Genomic DNA, 21,647 nt, shown 5'->3' on the forward strand with positions numbered 1-21,647 from the left:
CCCCCCATCCATCCCCCCTTCCTTTGTTCCTGGAAGATTTCACTATTGGTATGACTGCAAAAGGTACAGTTGCAGTTATGGTAAGACACAGCTGTATTTTTAAGCTATCCTAAAAATTAGCTTTTAATGTGCGATGTGCTGGAAGAGAGATTCCGACATTTTATACTGGTACCTGTGTCTTATGCACATCTATTAAGTGCTAGGATTTGTTAATGGTAAATATGAATAAAACCTTTTTTTTGTTAGGACATTCAGCATTGTTTACCTAATGACTGGAATTTGTCTCCATTGTCGTTTTTATGTTTATTTAAATTTTTTAATACTAAAATGCAGGTCATGCATTAAAGGCCTCATTTCTGTTTACTGATCTAGGTTATTGTGTGTTCTGCAACCTTGCATTCTTTTGAGGTCAAGAAGTTGTCTGAGAAAATCATGCATTTTCCTACCTGGGTTGATTTGAAGGGAGAAGATTCTGTCCCTGAAACTGTGCATCATGTTGTTGTGCTTGTCAATCCTAAAAAAGATAAACTTTGGGAGAGACTTGGCAAAAACCACATCAGAGTAAGTAATCCTGCTGTATTCTACATTTTTGTAATTAACGTTTGACTTGTATATATCAGATTAACATGCCATGAAATAACTATTTATTTTTATTTCCAAAATGTTTTCATTCATTTTATAACACAATAACTTAACAGTATAGTAACAAGAAAAAAATATATATACAATGTTCATAACAACTAAAAAAGCATTATACATAAAGCACTTAACATTTCTCTAACAGATTATATTGTCCAAGCATTTAAATGATGATTTATGTTTAGTCCTTGCTTTTATAGTAGCAATCTCATTCTTGGAAATGTATTTCACAAGATGAACTTACCTTTAAAGACAGGAGTAGATTGGGATTTCTAATTTTTAGCAACAATTTTCCTTGACATAAAGAGGATATACCATAGTAAAAATGTTTGTTTTTTAGGAATGACTTCAGGAACTTTGAAAAGAATAAGGAAGTCAGAAATGATACAATTGTCATTCCATAGAGGTTCGCAAAGATATTTAAAGTCTAACCAAAATAGGGAAATTATATTGTCATTAACAACCATATGTATCCAATCAGCATTAGGGTGTCCACATCTCCAGCATTTAATTTCATCTTTCTTGTATATTATTCCTAGCCTATGTGAGATGAAAAACATCTGCGTAAAACATTTCCACGTGTATACACATTGGAACAGAGAATATGTGGATTCTTTCACAGACTGTAAACAAAGTTTTTTATCTTTTTCTGAGAATACTTGTTCCTTTTTGGAGTTATTCAAGTGAAGTTAATAGACATCTGTTTTGCTAAAATCATTTCTGAGAATTTTATAAATTTTTATGTATGAAGTGTTCTTTGGTGAGCTATTAATTGTTGAGATAAAATCCAAGATTGTTATTCTTATGTATGCCTCTAATGAGGGTACGATTTTAGTATGTATGCAGTCCTTACAAGTTTGGATGTCCAGCCAGTTGCAATTTTACAAACTTTATTTGCTGATCAAATAGTCTGCAGAACTTATTGTATTAGCTGAGAGAAATTGATTCCAATATAATAGGTCACCCTTTTTAAATTCTAACATTTTCTGAGTATCAGAATATATCAAACATTCATTTGTATAAGCATAATTAATAAATTCTTAATTGATTAGAACACAAGCTTTTTAAACAGCAATATTTGGTTTATAAGAAGTGTGAGAACAAGTTTTGACCTTTCACTTTGTATGTTTTTAAAATCCATATAAAAATGTTTGCATGTATTTGAGTATATGGTTCAAGCAGTGTAGTATTACTATTAAGAAGCAAGGTTTCATGTATTGATTTCCAATATGATTTACAAGAAGTATTATTCGAAAGCAACACTATGTTAATAAATGCGGAATTTAAATAAAAATCAATATTTGGAAACCCTATACCTCCTTTATACCAGCTTGTGGTATGCCAGAGAAGAGAAATTATTGTTAAGGGATACCAAAGGAAGATGAGTAATAAGTTATTAATTTCCTGTTGAATTTTGACAGGTGTGGGAATTATTAAAGCTTGGCCAATGAATAAGATTTTAGATAACAGTGTCATTTTGATTAAAGTTAGTCTGTCTTCAAATATGAAGTCTGTTCCAACTGTCAGACTAGTGCTTGAGCTTATAAGTTGTTGGTAATTAGATGAGTGATTTTTTTATAATTAGGTTCAGTAATGATACCTAGATATTTAATACAAGTGCCCTCCCAGTTTGTCTCTTTTTGATCTAAGTTTCATAGTAACATTTTATTCACTAGAAGTGTTTGAGTTTTGTTGTGATTGAATTTTAGACCAGAGATGTTTGCAAAGAAGTCTAGATTATATAATATATGATCTTTTGAATTTTCAGTTTTATTGGAAGTTATTAGTAGGTCATCAGCAAACAGTTGTGTCTTCGGGGATAATTTGTCTGACACTTTGTATCCTTTAACACCGTCATTATTTCTAACAATGTGCAAGAGGTTCAATAGCCAGGGCAAAGAGTAATGGGGAGAGGGAGCACCCCTGTTTAGAACCTCTTTATATTTCGAATGGGCTAGATAGAAAAGATCCAGTCTTTACATAGGCTATGGACTTTTCACAAAGTTTAATCCTGTAAAGATTGGGGAGAAATTGTATTTTTGCAGAACTTCAAACAGATATGGCCAACTTAGGAAGCTGAAGCTTTATCTGTATCAAGGCTTAAAATAGAAAGCTCTTTTTTTCTTGTTTGCTAAACTCTGGTCTTCAGAAATTAATATTGATAGAATATTATTTAATCTCTCTGCTAAGATAGACGTGAATATCTTGTAATCAGTGTTAGCAGAAAGATTGGCCTGTATGATGTGCAAAGGTTGGGCTCTTTAATTGGTTTTAAGATGGGAGAGAGAATAGAATATATCTGTTGGGGAGGAATGTTTACTGTAGTTTTAACTTCTTGGAATACATTGAGTAAGATTTTCAAGATGTTATCAGGTAAGAGATTGTAAATATCCAGAATTAGACCATCCAGCCCTGGTGACTTTTTTGTTTTAAGATTTTTTATTTGTTCCTTTAATTCTATGAACTAAGAACTAGAAAACTGACCCAGGAAGCGACACCAGCAGCTGGAAAATAAATCCTTTATTAGGCACAGACACCACACTTAGAAACAAGCGCTTTCACTCGGTATAATACCGAGCTTTTTCAAGTTGTTCTTGTAACCATGTGGTCTGAGTTATATACAGTACGCTAAAAACCACGTGGTTCAATCAAATTAATTAACTTGCTTTGTTCATTCCAACAGTAATAAGGTTAAAATTCATCAACAAACAATAAAACACGTATTATAAATATTAGCAACATAGGCACAACCATAAATGGAATAGAATAAACATTTAAAAATATGTATATAAAAATATATATCTAAAAATATGTAATATGTAATGAATAATAAATAATAAACTTATTCCAAATAAATGAATGGAATGAATAAAAATAACTGTCTATGATTTGTATGAAATCTTCAGAAAATACTTATTAAATAATAAAACCAAGCTCCACAATTAATTGTAACTTGTCTTTCTAACATGAACTAAAGATGTGTGTATGGAAACACAAATACCTATTATTAAAATACCACTATTAGCTCTCAAAAGATAAAAATAAATCTGTTATTAAATAAACAGAAGAATACAAATATTACAGTAGAACCCTTAAAATCTTTAAGTTCATGAAGTCCAAAAATGTGGGTATCAAAAACAATAAATAATCTTAAAAATGATAAAAATATTAGACCTCCTACTCCAGAACTGAACAATTGTAATGGTAATAAACCGGGTGTAGTTGTGAAAATGTTGGTGTATAGAAAAAGTGTTTCTGCTTTATGTAAGTAAGACCATGTCTGGTGTAGACCAAATCTGACCTGGAATATAGCACTACAATCGAGCCATCCTGAGCTTAAGAACACTACTGATGTTAATGTTGTCATTAAGCCCGGGTGGCTTGCCAGCATCTAGTCTCAATTGCCACAACAGTTCACGATATTCCAGAGTCATCTCCTAGTCACCACCCCTAGCGTCTGGTGTTATTTGTTCTAACACCATAAATTTTATCTGCATATTAGGACAGAGTAAAAAAATGTCTAAAGAAAGCATTAGATTCTTTTTCTTTAGACACCTCATAAAAGTGTTCATAGATCCTTTTTCTAAGAGATCTCTGTCTTTCCTATATAAAAACTGGGACACACTACACATACACCTAGATATACAATCCCCTTAGTTGAACAATTAGAGTAACAACTAGCTTTGTAAAAGAATTTTCTAGATGGAATAAATATAGTCGAGTCATTGTACTCCCCTTCCGTAGATCCATTTCTGGGCCAAGCATATAGCCTCTTCATCAAACGCCCTGACTCCCCATCTGGAGTATCCACTAGATCCACCAGGAGCCTTTCTGAACACGACCGGTCTTTCCTCAATCCGGGGATTGGAGGACGGGCGTGTTGGCCTGGGGTATGCAGCCACCTTTCTCCTCTGTTCCATCCTCAGTGCCAATAGCTGCATCAGCGCCAATCCTGCTTTGAGGCTCCATCCATGGGGGCAGGTTCATCTGAGCAGAGTGTGACCCTGGTCCCGAGGTTGTCTCTCTCTGTTCCGGGCTCCCATTCCTCTTCAGGTGGGCCTGCCTTCCATGCGATGGAGAGGGCTCTTGCCTCTGGCTGCACTCCTTTGATGTCGGAACCCCAGTTTTCACCCCCTGAACTACAGCTGTCACAGACCACCCCGCGGGACACCAGGCAGAGAAGCCGCAGGACACCCCTGTTCAGGGTACCCGCTCTTCCGAGTCGTCCTCAGAGACCCCCCACTGAGGAGCCCCCTTGAAAGAAGATGTGCAAGAGAAAGCAAATGGACTCACCTGAGGAGTCCCTAACAGAAGACACGGATTACGATGATGAAGGGTCCCCTGCTCACCTCCTGATGATATGTCCATCGGAGAGATCCTGGAAATATTAAAGCAGAGAGGTGACTGGAAGCCTTCCAACCCTTCATCTGAGGAGTCTGTGTTCCTGCTGGCTTTTCTCGCCTGGCCTTCTACCTCTTGGGTGACCCCGCCTGCTAATGACATTGTCATGCAGTGTGCTTGGAAGAACCCTGATTCCATTGAGGCAATCCCTTGGAGACTAGACAAAATTCTTTCCCTTTCCAAGGAGAACTTGCATTGGTCCAAAGGGTTACCAGTTGATGCTGTGGTGGTGGCGGCGACCACGAAAAAGGACTTGGCTGAGGAATTTCCCGCTCTCCACCCGCCCAACAGGGAGTCCCGGGCTGTGGACAGACTTGGGAAGCATGTTTTTGCATCAGGGATCTTTGCCATATGGTCCCTGAATTATTTGGCACATTTTACGAGGTTCCAGAGGGACTTTATCACTGAACTCTCTGGGACACTCGCAGGACAGTTGTTTGACGAGGTCAGAGACAGTGGCCTCACAGCTCGCACCCCTGGAATCAATATCCAATTCGTCCATGAGGTTGCTGTTACATGCAACCGAATGGGCAGCTAGAGCAGCGGGTTTGGGCATTGTTATGAGGCGTCATGTCTGGATGCGCATTTGTGACCTCGCAGATCCCTTCAAGTCTTCCTTTCTGAATGCTCCCATCAAAGCTTTATCACTTTTTGGCTCCAAAGTGAAGGACACACTAGCCAGGTGCAAGCAAGGAGGAAAGACCCTGTCTGTCGTAGGTCTATGGTTTTCAACCCTCAACGTACCTTTTCCAGGAATCAGAGGAGTGGAAACATAATAAATCTCGGGGTCCCTTCCATGCTACACTTGGTGATACTCCCAGAGGCAGAGGGGGTAACAATTCCAGACAGCCTTATCAGCACTCCTAAAAAGCAGCCTGATTGCTTACCTCTGGAAGTAGCTTGGGGTCATTTCTCTCTGCACTAATCTTCCTGGCAATCCATCACCACCGATCGTTGGGTGCAGAGCATTATCACCAGAGGTTACACCATTCCTCTTTCTTGTCAGCCAAATTTCCCAAGAAAACTTCTCAACGTTCCACCCAGTCAAAGGGAAGAAGCAGCTTCAGACATTACAAAGCTCTCTCAAAAAGAGTCATCCAACCCAGCCCCACCAGACCAGCGTGGATTTTACTCTAGATTCTTTTTGGTGCCAAAAAAGACCAGGGGACTGGAGACTCATTTTGGATCTCAGCAGCATAAACAAGTCTGTCACCCAAACCAAATTCCGGATGGTCATGGTTTAGTCCATTCTCCCCTTTTTAAGAGAAGGCGATTGGCTGTGCTCTGTATTCCGGGATGCGCATTACCACATCAAGATGGACAAGCGCTCCGGGAGTCTGCTTTGCTTCCAGCTAGGAGACATTTGGTCTCTCTACAGCCCCCAGTGTGTTCACGAAATGCATGGCAGTGGTAACAGCTCACTTGAGACTAAACTGCTTCCGGGTGTTTCCATATCTGGACGACTGGCTCCTTACCGCCCCCACCGTGCATCTTCTGGTAACAGCATTGCATTATACTTTATCTCTGGCAAAATTGTTTGGAATAACGATGCATTGGGAGAACTCAAACCTTGTTCCTACACAACAGAGTTCATTGGAGCAGTGTTCAATACTCAGTCCTGTCTGGTATCCCTCCCAATTCACAGACTCCCATCAATTGAGGCTTCAACTCCGGCTGATACTTTCACAGCCAGCAGTTTCTGCAAGGGAAGTTCTTCAGGCCCTATGTTCTATGGCATTGTCAATTCCAATAGTATCTCTAGCAAAGCTGCACATGTGGATTCTGCAGTGGCTCATTCTGTGTCATTGGTTCCCAAACTTTCACCCCCTCAGTTACCAGATTTGAATAACCAACTACTGCAAACAGGACCTGTTTTGGTGGATGAGGACAGACACAGAACTTTGGAGTCATCCATTTCAGTCTCCACAGCCATTGTGACCACGGATGCTTCCCTGATCGGGTGGGGGGGGGGGGCATTTACAGGGAAGGACTGTCCAAGGCACATGGTCCACCTCGGAGGCCTACCTGCATTTCAGTGTTCTGTAACTGAGAGCTGTGCTGCTGATCTTTGTGTTTCACTGTTGTAGTCATCACACTTTGGTTATCTGCCTGCAGGTAGCCCTTAGTCATCCCGAATACCAGAGACTTTGTATTTCTGGGTCAGATGCTGTCGCTGCAGGACTGACGTCAGGTCATCAGGGATATCAAAACAGGCAGCCAACACCATTACATCAGTCTTTCTTGTCGAAGAGCCTGAAGCAGAAGCAGTTCGCAAGTGCCAGTCGGCCGCTACCTGAATTTTCTTTTATGAATTGAATAATCCTGAAGTTCTTCTAAAGCTAAGTACCCCATTGGGCATCCTTTTTCTTACTCGAACAGATGTCAGAAAAAGTTACAAATTGTTTTGCCTGTGTTAACCAAATACCTCATAGAGATTTTCATTCTTACTGTGTCACCTGTTTAAGCCCAGACCACAACATCCCTCGCTGTCGGTTTTGTGCCTTGTTAACGCTCAAACCATTCGATATCAGGCTCTTGGTCACTAAATTCCTTCGCTATGTATCTCCGTATTCTTAAATGGCTTTGGTAAGCCATCCGACTACCGATATTCTGAAAAAGACTTAAGGGTAAAGACAGAGACAGACCGCATAGGTCCAAAACTGCCCATGATGCTTCCGTTAAGCTAGTCGCCAGTCTGATGGTACTCAGTGAGGCGCCTTCGCAGCCCCTGATGCCCACTTCAGTGGATTCACAGGCCTCTGCGGAGACCCATTTGGTGTCCGGTATGCCGTGAGACTCTTCTTCCACTATGGAACCTGCGGATGTCTCTACCTTGGATGGGTCCAGAGCCGCTGTGCAGGCACCAGCTTCTGAGGCAGTTCTTCGCTCAACCGATGTTCGACTCAAACCGACGACTTTTTTAACCAAAACTACAGAGTTTCTTAGGCGCAGAGTACACACTATGCCTAGAAAACAGACCAAAGTGCATGCACCTGCTCCCATGCCACAAAAACAAATGCTTAGAATGGCCGAAGACCTTATTACGCTGATTAGGGGAAGTCGGCCTTCCCATGCTAAGAGACAAAGACTTCAGTCCCCTTCAGCTAATACAGACCAGGAGTCCAATGACTCTTGAGAGTTTCTGATTATGAAGACATGCCCTTAGCTGTTTGTGAGGATTCAGATGCAGAGGAATCCATTCCCTCTGCCTCCCTTCCAGAAGACTTTTCTTTTGGTGAAACCTTGCATACCTTAAGAGAGCATTTCCACTGGGGATGCCAAGACTATCCTCAGTCCAGAAAGAGACTCAGAGAATTTCTAGAGTTGTCTCAGCCCAGGCCTTTAACAATACCCCCTGTCCTGGATGTTGTGGATGATGTTTTTATGGAATCCAGTCCGACTCCTGACACTTTACCTCCTGCCCCTAGTAAACCAGACAGGTACTACAGAGTACCTGACACTCACAAATTCCTTTTCAAGAATCCTACTGTTGACCCAGAGATCATTTCCTTGGGGCCTAAAGGTATCAAGGCTACTGCAGCCAAGAATCCCACCCCTTCGGACAGGGACTCCAGAGCTTTGGACAGATGGGGTAAGAAGGTATATACCTCTGCAACTCTTGCTATTAGGACATTGAATTGTCAGTTTCACATGCTGAAGTACCAGCAACATATTATGGAACTTACTAAACAAAAAGTGGCAACCTTTTCAGACTGTGCAGAGAATAAAGAATTGCAGAAGCTTATGCGCTCTGCAAGCCAAGTCAGCAAGCATACCTTGAACACCCTAGAAGCATCTTGCTGGGCAGCAGTCACTGGCTCTGTACTGAGAAGACATGCTTGGCTGATGGAGCAGACCTTGCTAGACCATGTCAATTCAAAGTTACTAGACACTCCTTTGAATAAGGACTGTTTGGCACCAAAGCAAGAGGTTCTTAAAAAGATGGAAAAAAAAGCTAAGTCTATGTAGACTGTCAAAGAATTTTTGCAAGTGTAACCCCATAGATTTAGTAGGCATTGCCCTTCCAAACACTGGTTGTTTCCAGCCTCCTGCAGGCCTTCTCAAACCAGACCCAGGGGAAACAGACCACCCAGACTACAGTCACAGGGTATGCGGAGATCTAAGCAGTGGAGTGCCCCCACCCCTAAAGCAGGGAGTGGTAAGCCTCCTCCTTACGGAAAAAGTTCACAATGACTTATTTACTCTACTTCCCAGCCCTGCCCAATTGCTTGTGCGCCTAGGAGAAAAACTTGCCCTTCATGCAAAAAACGGATGTCCATCACTCAGGACCGGTGGGTCCTCAACATTATATCCCAGGGGTACAAATTTTATTTCCATTCACTGCCAACCCCAAGCGGGTTCCCAGACCTTCCTCCAAACCAGTGGGCAGAGGCTCAGAACCAAGTACTTTCCTTGCTCAATATCAGAGTTATTCAGCCAGTTCCTGTAGAACAGAGGGGTCAAGGATTCTACTCCAGACTTTTCCTGGTACCCAGGAAAGAGAGCTCTTGGCACCCAATCCTGGATCTTTCAATTCTCAACACCTTTCCAACAGCTTCTTCCCATGCTAGCCAAGGATGCCTGGTTAGTCACCTTAGACTTAAAAGAAGCCTATCTACACATCCCCATAAGGGACTCATGCAGGAAGTATCTATGTTTCAGGGCAGGATCTATGCATTATCAGTTCTCTGCTCTTCCCTTTGGCTTATCTACTGCGCCCAGGGTATTCGCAAAATACCTGGCTCCAGCCATTGCATACTGCAGGCAGAGAAATATCCAAATTTACCTGTACTTGGACGACTGCCTGATTCTGGCAGACGGTCAGGAATTGCTGCTGCAGCATCTGACATTTGTGAAAAACCTTCTCACTTCCTTGGGGTACACCATCAACAAAAAGAAATCAAAAGTGGTACCCAGTCAAAAGATTGTATTCCTGGGAGCAAGCTTGGATACAACTTCCCAGGTGGCATTCCTCACTTCAGAAAAACAAGTCTGTCTGACAGACTACTTCAAAAAAATGGCCTTAACAACCCAGCTGTTCGCAAGGAAAATACTGCAAACCCTAGGGTTCATGGCCTCATGTATACTGCTAATTCCATATGGAAGACTGCATATGAGGAAACTTCCATGGTACTTAAGTCTTTGGTGCCAACATTCTCAGGACCTGGAAAATGTCATTCCTATCATACCCTGTCTAAGGACAGAGTTCCTTTGGTGGGCAGAAGAATACAACCACAACAAGGGACTGCCTTTTACTCAAGCCCACGCTGACCAGATCCTAACCACCGACGCATCAGACTATGCCTGGGGGGGCACGCATGGACGGTAAATGTATTCAGGGCCACTGGAGCCCAAGTCAAATTCATCTGAACATCAACCAAAAAGAGATGCTAGCTGTACAGAATGCACTGACAGGTTTCAGATCCTTGCTCCTCCCAGGACAACTGCTAATAAAAACAGACACCACCACAGTTATGTGGTACATAAACAAGCAGGGGGATCCCATTCCTACCCACTCTGCAGGTTAGCCATCGCCCTATGGAACACGGCCTTGGACATTCAGGTCCATCTGCTAGCTCAGTTCCTGCCAGGCAAACAAAACTCACTGGCAGACGACGTAAGCAGAAATCTCCTATACCCACACGAGTAGCAATTGAAGCCCAGCACCCTTCAACCTTCCGATTCAAAGATGGGGGACCCCAGAGGTGGATCTCTTTGCCTCTCCCAACAACCACCAGCTCAACAAATTCTGCACCAGGAATCCTCACAGTAGGGCCTGGAAAGTGGATGCCCTATCTTTTCAGTGGGTGAATCTCTCAATGTATGCCTTTCCCTCTCTGCCCATTCTCTCAAGAATATTACTCAAGATAAAACAAGACAGACCAAGGACAATTCTGATTGCCTCGGATTGGCCACGCCAGCACTAGTACCCACTCCTGCTGAGCCTGACACCGTTTCCACCCTGGCACCTACTCCAGAAGCCAACCCTACTCTCTCAGAAGGAGGGACAGATTTTGCACCCACAACTGCAAACCCTAAATCTTGCAACCAGGCTTATTCCTTGAATTCTCCCCAAGCAACCCTAAGCAAGCAGGTGTTGGATGTCATTGTTGAAGCTAGAAGACCCAGTGCAAGAAAATCCTATGCTGATAAGTGGAAAAGGTTCTGCTCATGGATTCAGTCTCCAAGAGAGGACACAACTCTGCCCTCCCTGCCTGTAATCCTGGATTACTTAGCAGATCTGCTCCACAAAGGCCTGTCCTTCTCCTCCATTAAGATACATGCCTCTGCCATTTCGGCTCATTACAACACTGAGCCACCTCTCTTCTTGCACCCTCTTATCAAACAGTTCCTGAGAGGGGCAAACAACTTAAGGCCACCAAGATCATCACCCACCCCTGCTTGGGACCTTAACTTTGTACTGGAAAAGCTCACACTACCTCCTTTTGAACCTGCTGCGTCAGCAGAGTTGAAATTCCTCTCATGGAAAACCGCCTTGCTTCTAGCCATCACTTCAAATAGAAGAGTGTTTGAGCTGCAAGTACTGATGGCGGTGGAACCCGTCATTATTTTCCATGCTGACAGGGTTTCCCTCAGGACTAACTCTTCCTTTATGCCTAAAGTGGTGTCCAGTGTGGCTCACAACCAATCCATCCAACCTTCTTCCCAAATTCTGAAAATAAAGGGGAAAGGATCCTGCACTCCTTGGACATGCACAGGCAGCTCAGATTCTACCTTGATAGGACTAAGCCCTTCCAAAAATCTGACCAGTTACTAGTCAGCTTTGTGACAGGGGCAGATGGCAAGGCCATTTCAAAACAAACTATTTCCAAATGGATAGAACACTGCATCCATTTCTGCTACAAGCACCATGGGGAAAGCAACCCCTCAGAGGGTCAGAACACATTCCATTAGGGCAACATCTACCTCTACAGCATTTCTCAGGGGAGTCCCTACCAGGGACATCCTGGAAGCTGCTACCTGGAGTTCTGTACACACCTTCACCAAGCATTACCACCTGCCTGTCTTTTCCAAACCCAGGGCAGGTTTTGCTACAGCAGTCCTGCAATGCATGCTAGCCAGCTCTAACTCTTATTGACTGCCTCCACCCTTCTTCAGCTTTGGGAATCCTCTGAAGTGTGATGGCTGCAACAGTGAAACACGAAGAACATAGTACAGTTGTGTACACTTACCAAAAATGTAGATGTTCAAGTGTATTCAGTGTTGCAGTCCTGGTTTCCCTCCCTCCTGCTCCCTGTTTCTCTCTCTCTCTCTCTCTCTCTCTCTCTCTATGGCTATTACTCACCCATTCTGGGGTATTGGTATTTACTTTTTACTGGTGGAGTTTTCCCCACCATAACTTAGCTCCCTGTTTGGGGAGCTCCTGACATTTGGGGCAAAGAAAACTGATGTAATGGCGTCAGCTGCCTGTTTTTATCCCCCTGATGACCTGACGTCAGTCCTGGAGCAACTGCATCTGATGCAGAAATACTAAGTCTCTGGTATTCGGGCCAACTGAGTACTACTTGCAGGCAGATGACCCGAGTGTGATGACTGCAACAGTGAACACACTCAACATCTACATTTATGGTAAGTGTACACAACTGTACTTAAGCTTTGCAGCCCTTCCATTCGGCTGTCCCTTCCGGGACAATTGCAGTTCAGTCAGACAGTATGTCAGTGGTCTGGTATATCAACACGCAAGGAGGAATCAAGTCCTATCCCCTATGTCGAGAAGCCATGAGAATTTGGGAGTGGGCTGTAGCTTCCAACTGCTTTCTAATAGGAACGCATATCCCGGGGAGCTCCCAACGTGATTGCGGACAAGCTGAACAGATGCATCCTCATACCCACGAGTGATCCCTCAACCCCGCGGTGACGTCAGCAGTCTTCAGCCACTGGGGCCAGACCTGTTGCAATCTTTTTGCCTCCCCGTCAAACACCAAGTACAGCAGCTATTTAGCCCTACTTCCCCTGGAGGGGGAGTCACCAAGGGACGCTCTGATCCACGGCTAGCCCACGGGACTTCTTTACGCTTATTTTCCCATCCCTCTGATCCTACAATTTCTAAAGAAAGCTCTTCGGTTGAGATGCAAGGTGATCCTCAGTCCCATTCTGGTCTTGACAAGTTTGGCTCACCTTCCTTCTGCCTCACCTAATATGCCGCCGTAGGTTCTGGGCCCTCTACCAGATCTGATTATTCACCGAAATCTGTCTAGTCTCACGCTGGCAGCTTGGTTTCTCCATTTCCACTAGTAGACGGGCAAGCTAATCTCACTTCGCCTGTTCGAGAATCATTCTGGCCTCTCATAAACCATCCGCCAGAAGACTATACCAGGATATATGGAAAAGTTTTTCCATCTGGTCCAAGGATAATATGATAGACCCGTATTCGGCGCCAGTTACTGCAGTGCTATAATACTTGGCTACGTTTTTGATAATGGAGCACGTTCTTCGTGCTTCACTGTTGCAGTCATTACATTTGGGTTATCTGCCTGCAGGTAGCCCTAAGCTGGCCTGAATATCAAAGTCTTGGGGGTCCTCTATCGGATGCTGTTTAGTCTCCCATGACGTCAGGGTATAAAACATGCAGCAGACGGCATTACATCAGTCTTTCTTGCCATGCGGTGCCCGAAGCAGTTCGCAAGTGCCAGTTGGCCGACTCCTGAAATTTTCGTTTTCGAGTTTTAGAACTGAAGTCTTCAAAAAAGCTAAGTACCCCATTGAGGATCCTTTTACTTGCTCTTAACCAATGTCAGTAAAAGTTAACAATTGCATTACTTGTGGAAAGCAAATACTTCATAAAGATTTTCATTCGTACTGCATTCCTTGCTTAGGCCCAGACTACAACGTCCCTCGCTGTCGGTTTTGTGCCTTATTCAACCCGCAGACTATTCATCATTGGTTTATTTTTGCAGCAGATTATTTTGGTACTCGGTTTAACTATCCAGAAATCGCTTCGGTAAGCCATCCGACTGCCGACATTCCAAAAAAATGTAAAGATAAAGACAGACCACATAGGTCCAAGGCTGCTGACGATGCTTCCGTTAAGCTAGTCGCCAGTTCACCGTTACTCAGTGAAGCGCTTTTGCAGCCCCTGATCCCTGCTACTTCAGATTCGCAGGCCTCTACTGAGATCCATTCGGAGTCCGGTATGCCACGAGATGCTTCTTCGACTATGGAACCTGCGGATGTCTCTACCTTGGATGGGTCCGGAGCCGCTGTGCAGGCACCGGCTTCTGTGGGTGTATTCAGGCCTACTTACTTGCATTTCAAACCAACGCCATCTTCTTCTTCAAGGCCTAAAACTCGACCCACTCCTAGAAAACTGACGTACAAACCGCATGGTCAGGCCCATATGCCTAAAAAACAAATAACGGCTGAAGACCTTATTACTTTAATTAGGGGAGCCAGCCTTCACCCTCTAAGAGACCTAGAACTGATTTTTCTTCTGATTCTTTTGATCAAGATTCTGAAATTTCTGATTACCAGGATTTTCCCTCATCTACCTATGAGGATTCTTATGCAGAGGATTCCACTCCCTTTGCTTCCCCTCCAGAAGATTTTTCTTTTGGTGAAGCCTTGCACACTCTTAGGGAGCATTTCCGTTGGGAAAGCCAGGATTACTCGTACTCCAAAAAGAGGCTTAGGGAATTCTTTCTCCTCCCTCAACACAGGCCTTTAGCTATCCCTCCTTTCCTGGACATTGTAGATGATGCCTTCTTGGAATCTAGCGTGGCTCCTGACACTTACCTCCGGCTCCCAGAAAACCTGATGGGTATTAGAGTACCTGATTCTCACAAGTTCCTCTTTATTAATCCTACTGCAGATCCTGAGACCATTTCACAGGGACCCAAAGGCATTAAGGCTACTACTGCCAAAAACCCTACCCCCTCTGATAGAGATTCGAGATCCCTGGACAGATGGGGTAAGAAGGTATACACTTCTGCAACTTTGGCCATTAGGGCCTTAAACTGCCAGTTTTGTATGTTAAAGTATTAGCATATTATTGGATTGCTTAAACAGAAAATTATGTTGATTCCTGACTGTGCTGAAAATAAAGAATTACAAGATTTAATGCATTCTTCTGAACAAGTTGGAAAACATACTTTGCAATGTGGTTTTGATTCATTAGAGGCATCTTACAGGGCTGCTGTCACTGGGTCTGTACTTAGAAGGCATGCTTGGCTTAAGGAGCTGTCTTTGCCAGATCATTTTAAAGTTCATTTACTAGATGCTCCGTTAAACCAATACCACCTGTTTGGCAACAAGGCAGAAAAAGTCCTTAAAAAGATGGAGGAAAAAGCTAAATCTATGCAAACTGTTAAAAGATTTCCTGCAAGTACAGCTTCCCAGATTTAGTAGGCACTGGCCTTCTAAGAATTGGTCCTTTCCTGCCTCTTCCAAGCCTTCTCAGTCCAAACCCTGAAGCAGCAGACCACCCAGTCTCCAGTCTCACGGTACACCCAGGCCTAAGCAGTGGGGGCTCCATCTTCCAAAGCTGGGAGTAGTAAGACACCCCCCTGTGGTAAACTGTCACAATGACTTAACTTTAAACCTTCCATGCCCTGCTCAACTGACTGTTCCTTTAGGGGGAAAGATCGCCCTGCATGCAAAAAACTGGGAATTCATTACCCAAGACAAATGGGTTTTAAATATAGTTTCCCAAGGATACAGAGTCCACTTCCACTACTTACCAACCCCAAGCAGTTAGCCAGACCTACCCCCAAATCAGTGGGCAGAGGCTCAAAAACAGGTTCTTTCTCTTCTAAGCATCAGGGCTATTCAACCTGTCCCAGAAGTGGAATGGGGGCAAGGTTTTTACTCAAGACTTTTCCTTGTACCCAGAAAAGACCATTCCTGGTGTCCTGTCCTGGACCTGTCTATCCTAAACACTTTTTTGGTAATCCCAAAATTCAAAATGCTAATTCTTCATCAGCTGCTTCCCATGCTAGGCAAAAATGCCTGGTTGGCAACACTGGATTTAAAGGAAGCCTACCTGAACATCCCAATAAGGGAATCTTGCAGAAGATATCTATGCTTCAGAGCAGCTGACATGCACTATCTGTTCTCTGCACTGCCCTTTGGCTTATCTACTGCGCCCAGGGTATTCACAAAGTGCCTAGCTCCAGTCATTGCATTTTGCAGGCAAATAAATATTCAAATATACCCATACCTGGACAATTGTCTAATTCAGGCAGAAAGCCAGGACATTTTATTAAATCATCTGGCATTTGTAAAGAAATTACTAACTTCTCTGGGGTACACCATAAACGAAAAGAAATCACATCTAGTACCCTGCCAACAAATTGTATTCCTGGGTGCAAGCTTGAATACAACTTCCCAGATGGCTTACCTCATGCCAGCAAAACAAGTTCATTTGACAGCCTACTTCAAACTACTGGCCACAAAGACCCAGCTATCTGCAAGGAAAATACTGCAATCCCTGGGGTTCATGGCCTCTTGCATTCTACTAATTTCATATGCAAGACTGCATATGAGGAAACTGTAGTGGTATCTAAAATGCCTATGGTGTCAATATTCTCAGGACCTGGAATCGATGATTCCTATCATCCCTTGCTTAAAGACAGAGTTCCTTTGGTGGGCAGAGGCATGCCTCCACAACAAGGGACTGCCATTCACTCTACCCCTTGCCACCCAAACCCTAACAACAGACGCATCAGACAATGGATGGGGGGCTCACTTAGCAGGGCAGTGCATTTAGGGCAAATGTAACCAGAGTCAAATGCACCTGCATATCAATCAAAAAGAAATGTTAGCTGTACAGAATTCTCTGACAGCCTTCAAGGACCACATCCTTCCAGGACAATTATTGGTAAAGACAGACAAACACCACTGTTATACTGTTCATAAACAAGCAGGGGGGAACCCACTCATACCCCCTCTGCAGACTAGCCATGGCTCTGTGTAACACAGCCTTGAGCTACCAAGTGCAGCTACAAGCTCAATTCCTGCCAGACAAGCTAAATACACTGGCAGACGACCTAAGCAGAAATCTCATCGACCCACACAAGTGGAAACTGGAACCAAAGATATTCAACATTTTGAGAAACAAATGGAGGAGCCCAGAGATAGACCTGTTTGCCTCCCCTCAGAACTACCAATTGGACAAATTCTGCACAAGGACTCCCCACAGACAAGCTTGAAAAGTGGGTGCCCTGTCCTTCACCTTGAAAAACCTATCAGTTTATGCCTTTCCCCCTCTGCCTATCCAAAGTGCTACTAAAGATCAAACGGGACAAACCAAGGGCAATACTTATTGCACCAGAAAGGCCACACCAACACTGGTACCCCCTCCTGCACAGTGTGTCACTTCTAGAACCATGGCACCTGACTCAGATCCCTGCCCTGCTGTCCCAGCAGGAGGGCCAGATTCTGCACCCACAGCTTCAAACACTGAACCTTGAAGCCTGGCTAATTACATGATCTCTCCATTACCATCCCTCAGTAAGCAAGTGATAGATGTCATTCTGGAGGCAAGGAGGCTTAGTACTAGAAAATATTATGCTGAAAAATGGAAAAGATTCTGTCCCTGGAGTCAAACTCAGGGGATGGACACAACGGTGCCCAATTTTAACGCACATTCTTCAGTACTTATCGGAGATGCTTCGCAAGGGCCTTTCCTTTTCTTCTATCAAAATTCATGCCTCTGCCATTTCAGCTCATTATAATACAGAGCCACCCCTCTTCTCTCATCCACTGCTGAAGCAATTCCTTAGAGGGGCCAAAAACTAAGACCACCCAGGAGAGCCTCAACTCCAGCTTGGGACCTTAACTTTGTATTGGAAAAGCTCACTCTACCTCCCTTTGAGCCAGCTGCAAATGCAGAGTTGAAATTCCTTTCTTGGAAAACAGCCTTCCTTCTGGCCATCACTTCATCAAGAGAAGGGTGTCTGAATTACAGGCCCTCATGGCAGTGGAGCCTTTCATCATCTTTCATGTGGACAGGGTGTGTCTGGATCAATCCCTCCTTTATGCCCAAGGTGGTATCCAGTGTGGCCCTGAATCAGTCCATTCATTTGCCAGCCTTCTTTTATAATCCACAGAACAAAGGGGAATGAATACTGCACTCCTTGGATGTGCACAGACAACTTAGATTTTACTTGGACAGGACTAAGCCTCTCAGGAAATCTGAACAGCTGGTTGCATTTGCTGCAGGGGCAGAGTGGAAGGCCATTTCAAAGCAAACAATTTCTAAGTGCTTAGGCCACTGCTTTCATTTCTGCTATAAGCACTATGGAAAACCTACATCACAGGGGATAAGACCACATTCCACAAGGGCTGCATCTACCTCTACAGTCTTTCTCAGAGGTGTCCCTACCAGGGACATCCTAGAAACTGCTATCTGAAGTTCTGTACATACCTTCACCAAGCATTACCACTTGCAGTTTTTTTCAAAATCCAGAGCTGTTTTTTTCACTGCAGTCTTGCAGGGCCTTATAGCTGGTCATAATGCTATCTTAATTGCCTCCTCCCTTCTTTAGCTTTGGAAATCTACCCAAATGTGATGACTGCAACAGTGAAACACGACGAACATAGTACAGTTGTGTACTTACCATAAATGTAGATGTTCAAATGTATTAACTTTTGCAGTCCTGGTTACCCTCCCTCCAGGCCCCTGATTTCTATTGACTATACCTCTATTCTTGTTTACTGTGCTTAAAGCTTTCTGGTGTATTTGCTTTTTGTTGGAGGTGTAACCTTGTATACAATTGCTTCCCATTAGGGGGGCATCTGACATCTGGGGCAAGTAAAACTGATGTAATGAGGTTGGCTCCATGCTTTATACCCCTGACTACCTGACGTCATGGAAGATGAGACATCAACTGACGCAGGCCCCAAGACTTTGATAATCAGGCCGACTGATGGCTACCTGCAAGCAGATAACCCAAATGTAATGACTGCAACAGTGAATGCACTCGAACATCCACATTTATGGTAAGTGTACACAACTGTACTTTATGTATAATCATTTGTCTCTGGGTTTCTTTTTATCTTTAATAGTCCAGCCATTTTTTGAAGCTTGTCTTTTTAAATTCATTGAAGCATCCATGGGTTCAGGTTGACTTAAAAGGTTCTTTTTTTGGACAAATATCTTCTTCAAGAGAACCAAGACTAAAATAACCATTTCTTCATATATCGCATAAATTTCAGTGAAGCATGCAGAATTATAAAAATGGTCCTTTTGTGGTTAATTTGTACTTGAGATACATTTTAGTCTAGAATTTGTTGCAACCTTTGATCTGCTACTCTTTGAGCTGTCTCTGGAGTAGCTGGTGGCTTCTAACTCGAGGAATTCATCCTGCTAAGAAGCCTTAGCACATTGGTGCATGTAAAGCTAGACTCTGTTCCACTATGTGTCTGCGGAACTGCTTGTGTGAGCTCTCAACTCTAATGCACACGTACTATGACAGATGACACAGATATCGAATGTCAAGGCATGATTAATTTGTTTTAATTATAGTATTGACTTTTTGGCATTCATTATTGTGATTTAGCAGTTAAAAAGGAACATGTAAACCTAAAAGCTGTTTTCTTAATTTTTAAAGCCTTAGTGTCAAATTTAAGAATTTTCAGCAGTGCCAGGTGACTGCTGTCCAGAGTTTCAGCACAGAGGCATTTCAGACTCATTAGCATGATGTGCAGACAGTTGCAAATAGGGTGGTGGATGCCATCTTATCTGTCTGACAGAATTAAGGTTCCCCGGATAGAGTAAATGGCTTATTATGGGGTCTTTAGAGGAATGCTTTTTAGGAAGAAATTAAATCTTGTGCACACAGTTAGGGTTTCTGCTAGTATGACAACTGCAGTAGTGACTTTCTTAAAAAAAATAAACATTATGAGGCCATCCCTTTGGATTTGCATGCATATGTTTTCAAGTTGCTTGCTGCCCAAGTAGGGCTAGTTTTGGCTCTGTAGCTCTGCAGCGAATGTTAGGGACCGCAGGTCAAGGTGCGAAAGCCATCATGAATAATACTGTAGCAATGATCCACACAACACAGTTTTGTCAAATCTACCATAGCAGATGTTCAGGAAGAGGAGTTTGTGTTGTAGTGTAGACTCTTCCCCCACCCAGCACTGTTGGTGTTTAATTTACAGGAGGTTCTTAGACTTTGGGTGATCCTGCTTTTCCCTCGCTCTGTCCCCTTTTGAATTACTGAAAAATAACTGAAGATTACCTAGGCAGTTGTCCAGTTTCCTGTCTGCTCCTAAAGTATGCTGGGTGGGTGGACATCTTCATTGCAGCTAATATCTGTATTAAATGGTAACTACAGCAGTAACGCATGTTCTGACATCTACTGTGATCATTGTATCACTTGGCTTTACTTGGTACAATATAAGCTTTGTTTGAACTCTGATATGTAGAACTGCTGGTTGTTTGAAGTCTGTGGTATGTAGAACTGCTGGTTTGACTTTTCACTTTTTTGTTAGTGATGCTTGACATGCAGTTTTATCATGTATAATTAAGTTCTGATATATGCAGTTTTCATGCTATCTTATTACGTATTTGTGTCTCATCTGCTTGAAGAGCACAGTTGAATATACTTTTGTGCTATGGGACACTGAATTGCCTAACACACTTCACTTATTTGCCTTTATGGCATGTTCTGGACCTGTAATGTGTCCATTTGATGTGCAGAGCCATTCATCCATTCATTCATTCAGTAATGAGTTTTTACATAATTATTGTTTACACATGTGCTTTACTGCATTTCTTTTTTAGATTGTATACCTCAGCTTAATGTTAGACCCAGTTCTTTAAGATTGCTGTATTTCTCTTGCCTGACATACAATCAACTCTTGCATATTATTTCTGTTTTCTGTGTAGTGCTGTTCAGTTTAGTGTCTGACCAGCTGAAAGAAAATTGTATTGGATGACGTGTGGTACCTGTAAGCTGCTGTAACTCTCTCAAGAAGCTGATTTAGTGTATAAACCGTTGACTGCATGGAATGAAATATTGACCAAACATATTAGAGTGGAGTCTTAAACTAGTTCTTTAGTCCATGTTGTGATCCAGACACATTTGGCTTTTTGCCTTCCAGAGCAGAAAGTTAAAGCTTTGGACTTGGTGTTTGAGTCCTTTCTCTCCTTTACTGGAGCTTGAGTCCTTTCTCTCCTTTACTGGAGTTTGAGTCCTTTCTCTCCTTTACTGGAGCTTGAGTCCTTTCTCTCCTTTACTGGAGCTTGAGTCCTTTCTCTCCTTTACTGGAGCTTGAGTCCTTTCTCTCCTTTACTGGAGCTTGAGTCCTCTCTCTCCTTTACTGGAGCTTGAGTCCTCTCTCTCCTTTACTGGAGCTTGAGTCCTCTCTCTCCTTTACTGGAGCTTGAGTCCTCTCTCTCCTTTACTGGAGCTTGAGTCCTCTCTCTCCTTTACTGGAGCTTGAGTCCTCTCTCTCCTTTACTGGAGCTTGAGTCCTCTCTCTCCTTTACTGGAGCTTGAGTCCTCTCTCTCCTTTACTGGAGCTTGAGTCCTCTCTCTCCTTTACTGGAGCTTGAGTCCTCTCTCTCCTTTACTGGAGCTTGAGTCCTCTCTCTCCTTTACTGGAGCTTGAGTCCTCTCTCTCCTTTACTGGAGCTCGAGTCC

At 43.2% G+C, this 21,647-nt stretch overlaps 1 protein-coding gene across 1 annotated transcript in view; it reads left to right on the forward strand.

Annotated features, from left to right (window-relative positions):
* The window catches only part of DDX1 (DEAD-box helicase 1), a 1,380,291-nt gene that overhangs the window by 699,692 nt on the left and 658,952 nt on the right, over positions 1–21,647 (forward strand). Inside the window, exon 17 of the mRNA XM_044064805.1 lies at positions 373–561. Within this exon, the coding sequence (XP_043920740.1) occupies positions 373–561 (189 nt within the window). The remainder of the gene's footprint in view (positions 1–372; positions 562–21,647) is intronic.

The sequence above is a fragment of the Protopterus annectens genome, chromosome 1.part0, assembly GCF_019279795.1.
Source record: "Protopterus annectens isolate FY-2018-M chromosome 1.part0, PAN1.0, whole genome shotgun sequence".
Lineage (NCBI taxonomy): Eukaryota > Metazoa > Chordata > Ceratodontiformes > Protopteridae > Protopterus > Protopterus annectens.